General features: G+C 46.1%; 1 protein-coding gene across 1 annotated transcript in view; it reads right to left on the reverse strand.

Moving 5' to 3' along the window:
- PTK2 (protein tyrosine kinase 2) overlaps positions 1-14,288 on the reverse strand; it is a gene marked incomplete at its 3' end in the record, with an annotated part of 174,118 nt that overhangs the window by 93,885 nt on the left and 65,945 nt on the right. The window contains exons 4-5 of the mRNA XM_015426717.1: positions 10,821-10,900; positions 4,855-4,917 (exon numbers count right to left, since the gene is read on the reverse strand). Coding sequence (XP_015282203.1) covers positions 4,855-4,917; positions 10,821-10,900 — 143 coding nt within the window. The remainder of the gene's footprint in view (positions 1-4,854; positions 4,918-10,820; positions 10,901-14,288) is intronic.

The following is a 14,288-nucleotide window of genomic DNA, read 5'->3' on the forward strand; positions in this document are numbered from 1 at the left end:
GAACCGGGGAAAGAATGGGATAAAATTTTCATGTATGCTAAGTCCTTTGATGTATTACTTCTTAGATGCAAATTGTATGCAGTTTATCTTCTCGTGTAGGATTAGATAAATCCGACAGTCAACATGACATGCAAAAGCACTCCAGCAGGGACCACATCGAACAGCTCTGAATTTTTTACTCATTGCTGTATTACAGTGCAGGGCTACCATGCTTTGGCATGAATAACATTTTCTAACGAACAGTTTAACAGCAGATCAGAGTTCTTCAATATTCAAGCCCTGCTTTTGGGTTTGTCAGAGGTTATCTGGCTGGCGACTTTTCCTAATAGGATACTGGGGTAGATTGTCCTTGGCCTGACCCAGCCAGGTTCTCCTTGGATTCTTACAGCAGTCTTAGGAGAAACCACTGAAGAAATACACCACGGGTCTCTTCGGGGAAATGTATCAACGCTGAATATAAATTAGGTTTGCATTTCATTGACATAGACAGGTAAAGCGGAGGTCTGACATCGCAGCAGCGATCCGGGATCAGATGATATCAACACGGTAAAAGCTGGCACTCAGTTAACCAGGATGGTTTGGTGTAGTGGTTAAGTGCGCTTGGATTAGATTACAGTGCTCTGCGACTTATACTGCATTATTAACTAAGTCATGTATAGGGATGTAAAAGTTCAGGAGAACTTTTCTGAACCGTAGAAAAGAATGAAGACATGTTCCATCACAAATCTGTACATGGTGTAAGGCCCCTGGGGACCAGCCTCTTCAGTGGTGATGGCTCATTTCTGGAACTTCTTCAACATACCTGCCCACCTGACGCCAGCGTTGCCTGGTTTTAGGCACCAGGTAGGCCCTTTTTTCTTTCTGCCAAGCCATTTGGCTGATTGTTCTCTCTTTCCTCCCTTTCTGTTGTGTGAAGGTTGTTGGTGTAGTGGTTAAGTGCACAGACTCTAATCTGGGACAACTGGGTTTGATTCCCCACTCCTCCACTTCCACCTGGCTGGATGACCTTGGGCAAGCCATAGTTCTGGCACAGCTGTTCTTGAAAAGAGCAGTTTCTGCCAGAGCTCTCTCAGCCCCACCTACCTCACAGGGTGTCGGGTTGTGGGGAGGGGAAGGGAAGGGAGTTTGTAAGCCACTCTGAGACTCAGGAATGAATGGTGGGGTATAAATCCAATCTCCTCCTCCTCCTCCTCCTCCTTCTGTTGAAGCTGGAAAACACAGGTTCAAATCTCTACTGTGACATGAAGTTCTCTGGATAATCTTGGGCAATCATATTCTCTGCTTTTAACCTACCTCCCAGGGTTGTTGTGAGGGTAAAATGAAGGCGGGGAGAACTATATATGCCACCTTAGCTCCTTGGAAAAAAGGCACATGAACACATGACACTGTCTGATACCGAATCAGATCACTGGCCCATCAAGGTTAGTACTGCCTGCTCAGACTAGGAGAAGCTCTGCGGGGTCTCAGGAACAGAGGTCTTTCATATTGCTTGATGCTTTTAACTGGAGAGGTGGGGGACTGAATCTGAACTTGGGATGAACTAGCTTTGGTAAATATATGATGTTAAAAAGGGAGTTCATCCATTTTGGATTTTTTTCTCTTGTCGGGACCTGCCCTTACCCAGCCTAAAATGGAAAGAAGGCTCCTCAGAAGGACAGTTAGTCTCCTCAACCACTCTCACTCGAGATCCTATGGAGTGGGAAAGATCACATACCCCCTGAGGAGACTCATCCAGCTCTGGCACCCCCACAGTCTCCCAAGAAACAAAGAAGCAGAGGATCAGAGTGGAAGCCGGATCAGGAAGCACCATTCAAGCCCAGCAGTGCAAAGCCTCCCGCATTCCCGTCTCACTCAGGAGGAGAGCGTAGCACTCTAGAAGCCTGGCAGGATCAGGGCCTACAGTCTATTATGAAATCTGGTTTTACAGCCCTTGAAGCCTCCTCCAGTTTCCCTGGGAGGTCGTTCCAGAGCTCTGGGGCAGCCACTGAAAAAGGCCATACAAAAAGGTAGTAGAATAATGCAGCCCCGAATGGGTTGGGACAACCAGCCAATACCGCTAGGCTGAGCTAAGTTCAGCATGGGGTCGTGCTGAAATAGAGAGATGATGGTAAGGACATCATATGCTATGAACGTCATAAACTAAGACACGAACGACCACTAGCCTTCCAAACGAATAGTATGCCTCCACTGGGCTTTGTGGCACAGAAGGCTGTAAGCCTGCAGTAAAATTAGGGGCAAGATATCGAGATGATATATTAACCCCCCTCCCCTCAAATGATCATTAAATACATGCATGAGAATCAAGATGGGTAGCATTGTTAGTCTGTCTGCAGCAGCAGAAAAGAGCAAGAGTCCAGCAGCTAAAGACTAACGACATTTGTGGCAGGGGATGAGCTTTTGTGAGTTGCTGCTCACTTCTTCATCTGAAGTATATCCATAAGAAGAGAAGAGAAGAAGAAGAAGAGATTGGATTTATACCCCGCCTTTCACTACCCAAAGGTGTCTCAGAGTGGCTTACAAACTCCTTTCCCTTCCTCTCCCCACAACAGACACCCTGTGAGCAGTGTTCCCTCTAAGCTGAGTCAGTGTGAGCTAGCTCACAGTTTTTCAGTCTCCGGCTCACAGATTTTTGTCTTAGCTCAGGAAATGACGGCTCCAGAGCAAACTAATTTATGCAGTAGCCAAATCGCCTGCTCACAACTTTAATGTCAGTAGCTCACGAAGTAGAATTTTGGCTCACAAGGCTTTGCACCTTAGAGGAAGCATTGCCTGTGAGGTAGGCGGGGCTGAGAGAGCTCTGACAGAAACGGCTCTTTTTCAAGAACAGCTGTGCCAGAATTTTGGCTTGGCCAAAATCCAGCCAGGTGCAAGTGGAGGAGTGGGGAATCAAACCCAGTTCTCCCAGATTAGAGTCCGCACACTTAACCACTACACCAAACCTGATAAAACACCAACGAGAGGCTCGTAGGATTTGAATTGCCACGTAAAGTATGGAAGACAGCTAACAGAATATGAACAGGCTCTGGCAGCTGTGTAGACCTGTTGTTTAAATGGGGCAGAATACCAGGACCTGAATGCAACTGTGGTGCATGCAGTCCACCCAACAGGAACGTGCGCATCATGTTTTCCAGGGAGATGTGATGGAGCTCTCTGAACTCTTCCCAGCTGTGACTGAGTGGACTGAAAAATTAGATATTAGTATTCAGGGGGATTGCCCGATTGGTCTTCATACCCGTTGTATCAGCTAGGTTCTGTATTTTATATTATCATATGCTTCCTATGTGTAACTCTGCCATATGATAAAGTGAGCGAAGGCTCATCCCATGACACAAATGTTATTAGTCTTTAAGGTGCTACTGTGAAAAGCTCTTTCTCTCAAGCATCTTCATTAATTTTGAGAGCCAGCATGGTGTAGTGGTTAAGAGGGATGGCTTCTAATCTGGAGAACCGGGTTTGATTCCATTCTCCAGCACATGAAGCCAGCTGGGTGACCATGGGTCAGTCACAGCTACTTCAGAGCCCTCTCGGCGCAAAAACTAAGTCTCGCTCACCACCACCATAATGCTAAAAGAGCTAAAACTTTTAGGCTGCCAGACAATCTTAGGATCTCCTGTCTATACTGCATACAATGGCATGTGATAATAATATTATTAGTTTTATATCAATTTGAAAGTGAGCTTATTTGGGAACGAATACACCAGGGCTCCCCAAACGTTTTGAGCCTGTGGGCGCCTTTGGAATTTTGACCCAAGGTGGTGGGTGCAACCACTAAGTGGGAGGCGGAGCCACACAGAAAGTAAACCCAAGTGCAAAAGACAAGATGAACATCCCATTAGATGTCCAGTGGCCAATCGGAAGCCCTGCTGGTGTCGGTGGGCACCATGGCTCCCACGGGCACCGTGTTGGGGACTCCTGGGATACACCCTGTGTTTGTGGGGGAGGTTGAGAGAGGGGGGGGTGGACCATGGTGATGCAGAAGCAAATACTGGAAACAGACTCCATACTGTTAAGATGCTTTCAGTTTTCCATAACACGTTCCATTCATGTGATAATCTTTACCACATGTGTGCCTCAGTGGCCTCTAGCAAATGTAACACTAAACTATCCACCTGTTGCACACCATGCCCTCCACAAACCAGCAAGCCACTGTTAACTTGCCAGAAAATCTGTTGAGTCACTGATCACCCCCTTCTGCCTCTCTGCCCAGCAGCAACATCAATCGTCCTCTTAGAAATGAGATGCAAAGCTCGCCTGCAAACTCTGTATCGAAATTTGGTTACCAGCCAACGTTTCCACATATGTCAATATACTGGCTTTTAACAATCAGCTGCTAAAATCTGGAGCGTGCACTGGGCAAATGGCGTTGTTGTTAACGGCATCATCACAGTAAGGCGGGCAGGGAAAACAAAGCCACAAATTGTAAGTTTCCACGCCCTGGTAAGTAATTAAAGAACTCAATGTAATTTAGTCCCGTGACCAATTAATCTAATCACAAACAGAAAATCCATTTTGCACAAAGCGCTGCGAAATCTGTAGGACCAAACCCGGCTGATCCCAAAAGCGCTGACAGAATACAGATGACTCAAACCGCTCTGATGCTGCCTGTCAACTATGAACAATCCAATTTGTCCCGGTTGGACAGGAGCCGATGAGCTCTTGCCCCCTCAGTAGGCTGAGAGGTCTGAAATGCATTCGGTTTTACGATTTCCCATTTTATCTTAATTAAACCAATAACGGCAGCCTTAGTATCATGACCTTCCCGCGAAGAGCACAAGCGGCGCAACTCCTAATTGAACTGATGTACGTTTTGCAAAGCAAGAGGACTCTGACTGGGAGCAGGAATTATATACTCACTCTAATACTTCATAGTTGGATTTCTTTTCTAGTGCATTGCCTCTCATTTCCCAGTAAGATCTCCTAAAACCAGTAAAAAGAAAAAAAGAATTACTGATCTAGGCAAACCCAATACAAAGTCATCAGTGCACACACAGCATTTTTTGCAGCTTGAACACACACGTGGACCTGCCTTATGCTGAATCAGACCCTAGGTCCATGAAGGTCAGTATAGTCTACTCAGACTGGCAGCAGCTCTCCAGGGTCTCAGGCAGAGGTCTTTCACATCACTTTTTACCTGGTCCCTTTAACTGGAGATGCCGAAGACTGAACCTGGGACCTTCTTCATGCCAAGCAGAAGCTCTACCACTGAGCCACCCCCCCCCTTTGTTGACCAACAGAGGCTCCATACAGAATCACAGAGATGGAAGGGACCTCCAGGGTCATTTAGTCCAACCCCCTGCACAATGTAGGAAATTCACAAATACCTCCCCCTCCACACCCCCAGTGACCCCTGTTCCACGCCCAGAAGATGACAAAAAAACCTCCAGGATCCCTGGTCAAACCAGCCTAGGGGAAAATTGCTTCCTGACAATCAGCATTTCCCTGGGCGTGTAAGAAAGGGCCACAAGAACTCATCACTGAGGCAACCCTTCCTGCCCTCCCTCTCGTGATCTGCCCAAGTTCACAGAATCAGCATTGCTGTCAGATGGCCATCTAGTCTCTGTATGAAAACTACCAAAGGAGGAGAGCCCACTATCTCCTGAGGAAGCCTGTTCCACTGAGGCACCACTCTAACTGTCGGGAAGTTCTTCCTAATGTTTAGCCGAAAACTCTTCTGATATAGAAAACTCTTCTATATAGTTTGACTCAACTGCAACAAATGAATTGCAATATTACTACATTCTCAGGTACAATATATTGTATACTAAATAACTTCTCTGTATTCCAAACATCCCAAAACACTTTGTAAGGGCACAGGATTCTAAAGACAGAGCACTTACGTGTTTTTGCAGTATAAAGACCTAGGGCTGCCCCAGGTTAAACCCCATGCCCTGCTTCAGATGTCATGAGTGTAAGAGTTGCCAACCTCCAGGCAGTGGCTGGAGATCTCCTAGGTTTACAACTGATCTTCAGGTGAGATCAGTTCACCTGGAGAAAATGGCCACTTCTGAAGGCGGACTCTATGGCATTATAGCCCAGCGAAGTCCCTTCCCTGCCCCAACCCAGATCTGGCAACCCAAACAATTGGGCTTTTACCATTATGGGGCCAAAACAGTGGAATGTGCCACCACCGAGGCTTGCCAGGTAGCAACTGGATTGGGTTTTCAGCTGGGGGAAAAATAAATTAAGCTTTTTAGTTTATCACAATTTCATTTTGTGTAGTGGTTAAGTGCGTGGACTAGTCTGGGAGAACCGGGTTTGATTCCCCACTCCTCCACTTGCAGCTGCTGGAAGACCTTAGGCAAGCCATAGTTCTGTCAGAGCTGTTCTCTCAAGGACAGTTCTGGAAAGAGCTCTCTCAGCCCTACCGACCTCACAGGGTGTCTGTTATGGGGAGGGAAAGGAGTTTGTAAGCCGCTCTGAGACTCCGAGTGAAGGGCGGGGTATAAATCCAATCTCCTCCTCCTCCTCATTTCCCAAGGTGCATACACAGATATTAGTGAGGAAGTGGTATTATAACTGGTATCGCCATTGCCATAGGCTGTGTGCTAGCACTTTATGTGGTGTTTCATATTTCTATTTTTATCTTGACTTGTTTGTTTTATCTGTTTTAATAATTTTTTTATGTACGCCGCCCTGAGCCTGCTTCGGTGGCCAGGGGGTGGGATTTAAATAAAATAAATAAATAAACAAATGGGATTTAACATGTGCTTTACTAATTTTACTAATTTTCCTTTTTGTTGTAAATCGAACGTAATACAGTACTACTCTTACAGGAAAAGACACATCAGTGGAGCAGCCCCACACCCTGGTAGCGGTCTTGCTCACACTGTGCTGAAGTCATGCTGTCCCCCGCCCTGCTGGCTGGTTCTGCCATCTAGGGAATTAACTTTAGCATCAGCTTAGAGACAAAGCTTTCAATCTGTCATCGGCTCTTCCGGCTTCCCCCGGCCCCACGTTGTCGCCACTCTTCTGACACTGTTGACAAGGCCCGGGTGCTTCTGTCGCCACCAAAGAAGAAGGCCTCCTCCGAGCACCGAAAACCCAATCTCTGATTGTTTGGACATCTCACTCAGATTCTTGTCGGGTCTTGGAGGATTCAACGTGTTTTGAGACACTTCAGCAACTTCAAGTGTAGTACTTTGGAACTATTTTTAGGATTTTAATTTGTTTTGGGGAAATGTTAATGCAAGCCACCCTGAGCCTGCCTTGGTGAGGAGGGCAGAGTATGAATTTAATAAATAAATAAAGCTGAGATTTGCGAATGGCCAAATTCCACGTCTTAAACCAGATGCAGCAGTGATCATCCCCCAAGGACATCCAGGATTTGCAGTCCGAACAACGTTCTGCTGCCAGGTTCCACCTATCGTTATTCCTGATGGACAACCACTGTTTGAGTCACACTGCATCTCAAAATGGCAATTCAACATTTGCTTTTCTTCCCCTATTACTCTGCCGCTTGATTTACCACTAATTTCTTATTGATTGTTATTTTCCAAGCCCTGCTGTGAAGGGCAACAGCAGAACTAAAGCAATTGTCTCAACTAAAAGACCTTTAACAACAGTTAGAATAGGCTTGGGGGATTTTCAACAGCTTTTGTTGCAGCGTCTCCCCCCCACAATAATCTGGAAGAGCATATATAAACAGTTTAAACATTAAACTCCTCTGTGAAACAGAATCCGACTACAAAGATAAGACCTAGGGTAGAAATTCCAGGTGAGTTGCTGCTAGAGTGGAACACCCCTAATGTTGCGAGCGGTCCTTGTGCAGTGGACACGGCATAAACCTGAAAGGAAAGACACTAGAGTGGTTTGCCAGTGGCGGAGGCAGGTGGTAAATACCTGCAACTGAATACAGGAATTTCATTCTATCATGGAACCAAGAGGTCCAACTGACCTGAAACACAGTAACCAACCTATTGGGTGGAAGAGGTGTTTTTGGGTTTTTAAAAAAATCTATATCTGACTATTATTCTAGAATTTGCATCCAGATACCTGCAGACAAATTGTGGTCAGTGGAACCCTCCATCCAGTCCAGCAGTTCAGCAGAGCAGTTAAAAGACCCTTACGGCCAAAGTGCTGCCGGAGAAAGGGGCAGGGAAAAGGAAAGGGAAACCCATAGCCAATGGGGAGGGGCTGTGGCTTTGTGGTAGAGCATCTGTTCAGTATGCAGAAGGTCCCAGGTTCAATCCCTGGTGTCTCCAGCTAAAAAGATCAGGTGGTAGGTGATGTGAAGGACCTCAGTCCGAGACCCTGGAGAGCTGCTGACAGTCTGAGTAGAACGTACTGACCATGAGAGACCAATGGTCTCATTCAGTATAAGGTGGCTTCATGTGTCATCATGGTCTGGCCACACGGAGGGTTTTTTAGGATGGCACTGGCTGCTATGGAACACCCCATCCAGCAAGGGGGGAAAAACCCCTCAGGTGAGCCAAGGCCTGAAGGCATCCTGGGAAGGAAGGTGCCCACCAGCCTGAGCACCAGTCCAGGCTCAGGAAGGGCCTTCGAAGGTCCACCAGGAGCAGGGCTCCTTTTGTAGAAAAAGCCCAGCAGGAACTCATTAGCATAATAGGCCACACCCCTGACAGCACAGCTCATTAGCATATTAGGCCACACCCCTAACAGCACAGCTCATTAGCATATTAGGCCACACCCCCACCTAACCAGAAGTGTGGTCATCCAGCCACACCCACCTTTTGCTTCTTATTCTGTTTACCTTGTTTGTTGTCAAAACCCAGGGCCTTTTTTTGGAGCAGGAACTCCTTTGCATGTTAGGCCACACACCCCTAATATAGCCAATCCTAATGAGTTTCTGCTGCTGGGTGTGGCCTATTATGCTAATGAGTTCCTGCTGGGCGTGGCCAACTTGGGAGCCAGCCGGAACTCCGTTCCTGTGCGTTCCTGCCCAAAAATAGCCCTGACCAGGAGGGAGCTGGGGTTGGACCAGGCAGGGCACTGCAGGGATGGGAGGAATGCAGAACCTTCTTCCGTTCCCTTCCCAGACCAACCCAAGGGCATTTTACAACCATGAGACATGGAATAATTCAGCAATCTCAGCTGCCCTTCCTGTTCTTCTTTGCCTGCACCTGAACAACCAACAGAGCCTATAAGCCACTGCCCAGCCTGCTATACCCTAGCACCTTAATGCACACCCACCCCCATGCTCCAGACCCCCAGCGACACAAACACAGCTTGGCTCCCTGGCAGGCCTCCAAGGCGACTACTTAACCTAGGACCCAAATGAAAGATTTGAAGTCTGTGAGAATCCTCGATCATGGGGAAGACAATTGCCACCTGGCCCCATATATCCACCAGCAACCTGAATGGGAGTCAGAGATTCCCCCGGAAGAAACAGGCCTCACATTAGGGCCAGCCTGACAATGGGACTGTAGTGCCATGTATAAAGGTTGTCTGCAAAGCATGCAGTGGAGTAGATTGGTATACAGCTAAAGGTTCTATAGAGCACAGCTGTTACTTCTTAAGGGGGAGAGGTCCTTCTCAGCTTCTGGGGCAAGCTAAGCTGGATGGGCTCAGTGGCTCTCACAGCTCTTCATGAAAGACATCCTGGATTCCTTCCATGCACGAATCTAAGACAACATCTAGGGGGTTTTTTGTTGGAAGATATGCAGAAGAATGGCATCCCAATCTCCTTACTAGTCAGGTAACCAGCTTTGGAGAAGGACACAGGGACAACCAGGCAGCCTACCAGCCTCCAACGCTTAGTCCTCCTAGGCAACACAATACTCTGAACCAAGGGTCATTTCCTGCGGGAGCGCACAGGAACGGAGCTCCGGCAGTAAGGAGCCCAGGGGGCGGGCACAAGCCCCGCCCACTGTTCCCAGCAGCCCTGTTGGGCCACGAGGAGGAAGAAGCAACCAGGTAAGTTGCAGAGCCCCCCCACGGCCCGCCTTCAGGTACAAGCTCTGTCTCCTCTGTGAGGGCAGATCTGCACGTTCTTCCCCCCCATACCTAGCAATCCAAAACGGTCCAGAGGCACCTTTAAGACCAAGTTTTATTCAGGTACAAGCTCTCCCTCCTCTGTGAGGACACAACTGCACGTTCCCCCCCCCCCAATAGCTAGCAATCCAAAACAGTCCAGTGGAGCCTGAGTGGTGGGTGTTGCCTATTGACACACTTCCAGTGATGTCAGGGGTTGTGGCGTATGCAAATAATTTATGCTAATAAGCTCCTGCACCTCTTTTTCTATGAAATGACCCCTGCTCTGAACCGAGCTTCAGACTAAGGATGTCAGGGAGGAAACTCCAGTTCTGCATTACCCCACCCTTTTTTAATTAGATCAGAGGCCTCAATATACAGTGCACCCAGGTGTTTCAAGTCTTGCTTTTGGTGGTCACATCATTGAGAAATGTTTGGAAATCATTTTCTCAGTTTACCTTGACCTTTACACAATTTGTGCTTTAATTTACCAATTAAAAGTGTTTTGCAATAAATTACAAGGAGAAAGGCAGTGTTTCTTTAATTGAATTCATCACTGTTTGCAGAGGCAGGGCAATGCAACTTCATCTCACAACAAATTAACTTCACGCATATTATTTCCATGACTGCAATTTATTCCGTAGCATCTGAATTTTTCAGATAATAAAAGGGAGATGAAGAGACCATTAACTGGATTTTTACGAAGAAAATATTATTTTGAAAAGCCAAAGAAATATATTACACTAAAGTGTAAATGTTCCACACAATTTTGAACAGTTTGTTTCAACAAAAAAATATGCATTCCCATTAATCAAAATATCAATATTAAGATGAAGTTTTCAGCTTGCAAACATACATTGAATAATAAATACATAAAATCATCTTACCGGATTTCAAGGCAACCTAGCTTCAAGGCAATTTCCTGGTCCACCTGGTCTGCTATTTCTGCCATATAATCATTTTTCACCTAAAGTAAAAGCCAACAGAAATGTGTCAAAGAGAAGAAGAAAATTAATGGCCCTGAAGTTCAATTGCAACCAAACATCATACTCATTGCCTGTTCCAATTTTCCTGAGCAAGCTTCTATACTTGCCTGCTTTGGCGGTAAACCATTCTTAAGTACAGAACAATCCTTTCTATGCATACTGAAATGTGTATTTGTTCACTGTAAAATGAATGAGGCAGGGAAAACTCATCCTGTAACATCTGAAAAGGAATGTTGCACATCTCAACTAAGGAGAGATGTGTGAGAACCCAACACCTGGAACTCACAAATCTCACTGTTGGTGAGACGTGAGACTTCTTGCTTCAGATGCTAAAAAAGAACTGCAAAAAGGGGTAGTACACACATCAGCTACGCTTCTTTTCCTACCGTCTAAAATATGTGATGTTGCCCTCAGTGAAAGGTATTAGGCATTTGTTAATATTAATATTTGCAACCTTAGGAAGAATCTCTTCATTTGCTTCACCTCTGAGCCACTCAGTCAAAGGTGCACGTCAGTAACCGAAAGTGTCAAACGTATAACATCAACAAACATCTGTTCTCTACAGGGATGCTATCCCAAAAGCGTCACAAACAGGACACTCCCAGTAAGAATGCTGTTAATGAGCACAACAGAAACCAGGCTATTGCGGATGGACCTGCTCACTTTTTCATGCAAATGCATAAGGAGTAAGTAAGTTTAGGACGACAGTGATACTCAGCAGAGCTTTTGAGCAGCTAGTTCAAGCTATCATTCTCCTGCCAGGATGACACACACGGCTTGGGGCTCAATAAGCAAAAAAGTGTGACCATCTCTAGGACCACAAAAGAGCATCTAATGGTCGAGAGAGGAGAAAAGAGTGAGGGGTCCATCAGGTGGCTACACAGCGCACAGAAGGTGGCAGCCAGTATGTAAGGTCCCAGCGAGCTTTGCAGTTGGACTTTCCTCATGTTTTTCCTTCCCACAAAACCAAACAGTAGAGATAAATCTGTGGCAGAAAGCCGATCCTGTATGTACGAGATGCATCCTCTCCCCAAAAAGGCTTCATGCTGTTTTCAGATACGACCCTCCCTGCTGGCCTTATTTCAAGGAAAAGGTATCCAAGAAGATACACTAAGACAGGGGTGTCGAACTCATTTGTTATGAGGGCCGGATCTGACGTAAATGAGATCTTGTGGGGCACAGCTCTCTTCTCCATAACATCTAGATCAGGGGTGTCGAACTTATTTTTTATGGGGGCTGGATCTTGTGTGTCATAAAATGTAATGCCAGGTAGCGGAGATATATACTTTATTAAGGACACAAACACAAAGGTGGTTTTTTAATCTTAAAATGAAAACATGCTTAAAACATGAGCACTCTTGCAATATTGTGTTTATTTAACAGTGTCTGACAACTGACACCTCTTGCTCTGAATTATTGCATCCAAATGTCTGTGTTGTTGCAATCCTGAGTATGCTGTTCAGGTGTGTATCTGTAAGCTGCAAACCTATGATGATGCAGCAGCAGCGGCAGAACTGGAAGAAGCAGAACACAGCCAATTCCACTGCGGGCCTGACAGAAGCCCTCTGGGGGCCTGATCCAGCCCCCGGGCCGCATGTTTGACACCCCTGGGCTAATGGGGTCTTCCTCCCCTCTCCAAGGGACAAGCCAAGCATGGATACCAAGAAAGTGCACCTAACTCTAACTATTAAAGGGCTGCTTATTATCTTGTTCGCCCTTAAGGATGTTTCAGTTTGACAGAGATTGTGCATTGTAATATAAATCATTAATAGCATAATGTCTATCCCATAAGGTTCATTTATTTACTTCATTTATTTCTCCCCCCCCCAATCTAACTAATGGGGACCCAAAGCAGCTGACATCATTCTCTTCTCATTGCAACATCCCTGTGAGGTAGGTTAAGCTAAGAGTCTGTGACTGGCTCCAGGTCACCCAGCAAGCTTCCATGGCAGTGTGAGGATTCGAACCTGGGTCTCGCAGCTCCTAGTCCAACACTCTAACCACTATGCCACGCTGGCTCTGTTAGCCTGAAGAATTAATAATACTCAACCCACTGAATAGCTTGTTAGAGCAAAGATAACCTACCAGGAAAAAAAAAATGAATATTAATACTAAGAACAGATAGAGCTTTTCATCTTCAAAATGCTTAAAGTTTAAAGATAACAAATTGCAGCTTAACGGAATTACATTGAAAGCGTGGGTTTTTCCACACTTATTGGTGGATATTTACTTGATTCCTTTAAATGATTGTGAGCTTAATATCTACTAATTAGAGCAGCTGTTCAATTACAGTAATTTTATAATGATATATTTCCCCCAGGAAGCTACTAGATTGATTTAAAACCCTGGTAAGCTTCTTTATATAAAACGAAGTCATATTATATTAATCAGATCAACATGCCATTTGAAACCAGCGCAACACTTTTCTTTGAATTCTGTTTCTTTCCTAAAGCTGTTATGTTTGGTAGAACTATCTATTACAGGATCATTCGCAGAATTAAATTACCACAATTATTTATTCATTTGAGTGCATTTTTACCCTACCCTCCTCCACTCCAAGGAATGTACACGATTTCCCCCATCCTTCATTTTATCAACACAGCAACCCTGTGAGAAAGAACAACTGGCCCAACGCTACCCAGAAAGCAATGCTCCCTCTAAGCTGTGGAGTCTTCTCAGCAAAAATTCTACTGTGTGAGCTACTGGCATTCAAATTGTGAGCGGACCAATAGGCTATTGCATAAATTAGTTTGTTCTGGAGCCATCCTTCCTGAGTTCAGACAAAAATGTGTGAGCCGGAGGCTAAAAAACTGTGAGCTGGCTCACACTAACTCAGCTTAGAGGGAATACTGCCAGCATGCTACATGACAAGAGGGGATCTGAATGCTGACCTCCTGAGCCTCAGTCCAACTCGCTAACCACTATGTGGATTAGGACCAAACTACACATGAAGCTCTCTTATACTGGATATGAGCCCTGGTTCATTAAGATCAGTACCGTCCAGGGCTTTTTTTGTAGAAAAAGCCCAGCACGAACTCATTAGAATAATAGGCCACACCCAACAGCAGAAACTCATTAGCATATTAGGCCACACACTCGACAGTGTGGCTCATTAGCATATTAGGCCACACACCATGCCTTCCCTTGGCTTGCCTGGGTGTGCTGCGGCTGCGGGGAGCCCGGGCAAGCTGGCCCTTGGACAGGCCGGGGAAGGCACGGGGAGGCATTTAAATGCCTCCCCGATCCTTCCAGGGGCCCCCTGGCCTTGGAGTCATGGGGGGGGTCGCTCTCCAGGCCTTCCCTCTGTAGCCACGCATGCAGAGGTTTTGGCTGTAGTGGGCGTGGCCAACTCTGAAGACAGACGGAATT

Source organism: Gekko japonicus, unplaced genomic scaffold (assembly GCF_001447785.1).
Source record: "Gekko japonicus isolate JY-2015 unplaced genomic scaffold, Gekko_japonicus_V1.1 scaffold3074, whole genome shotgun sequence".
In the NCBI taxonomy this organism is placed as follows: domain Eukaryota; kingdom Metazoa; phylum Chordata; class Lepidosauria; order Squamata; family Gekkonidae; genus Gekko; species Gekko japonicus.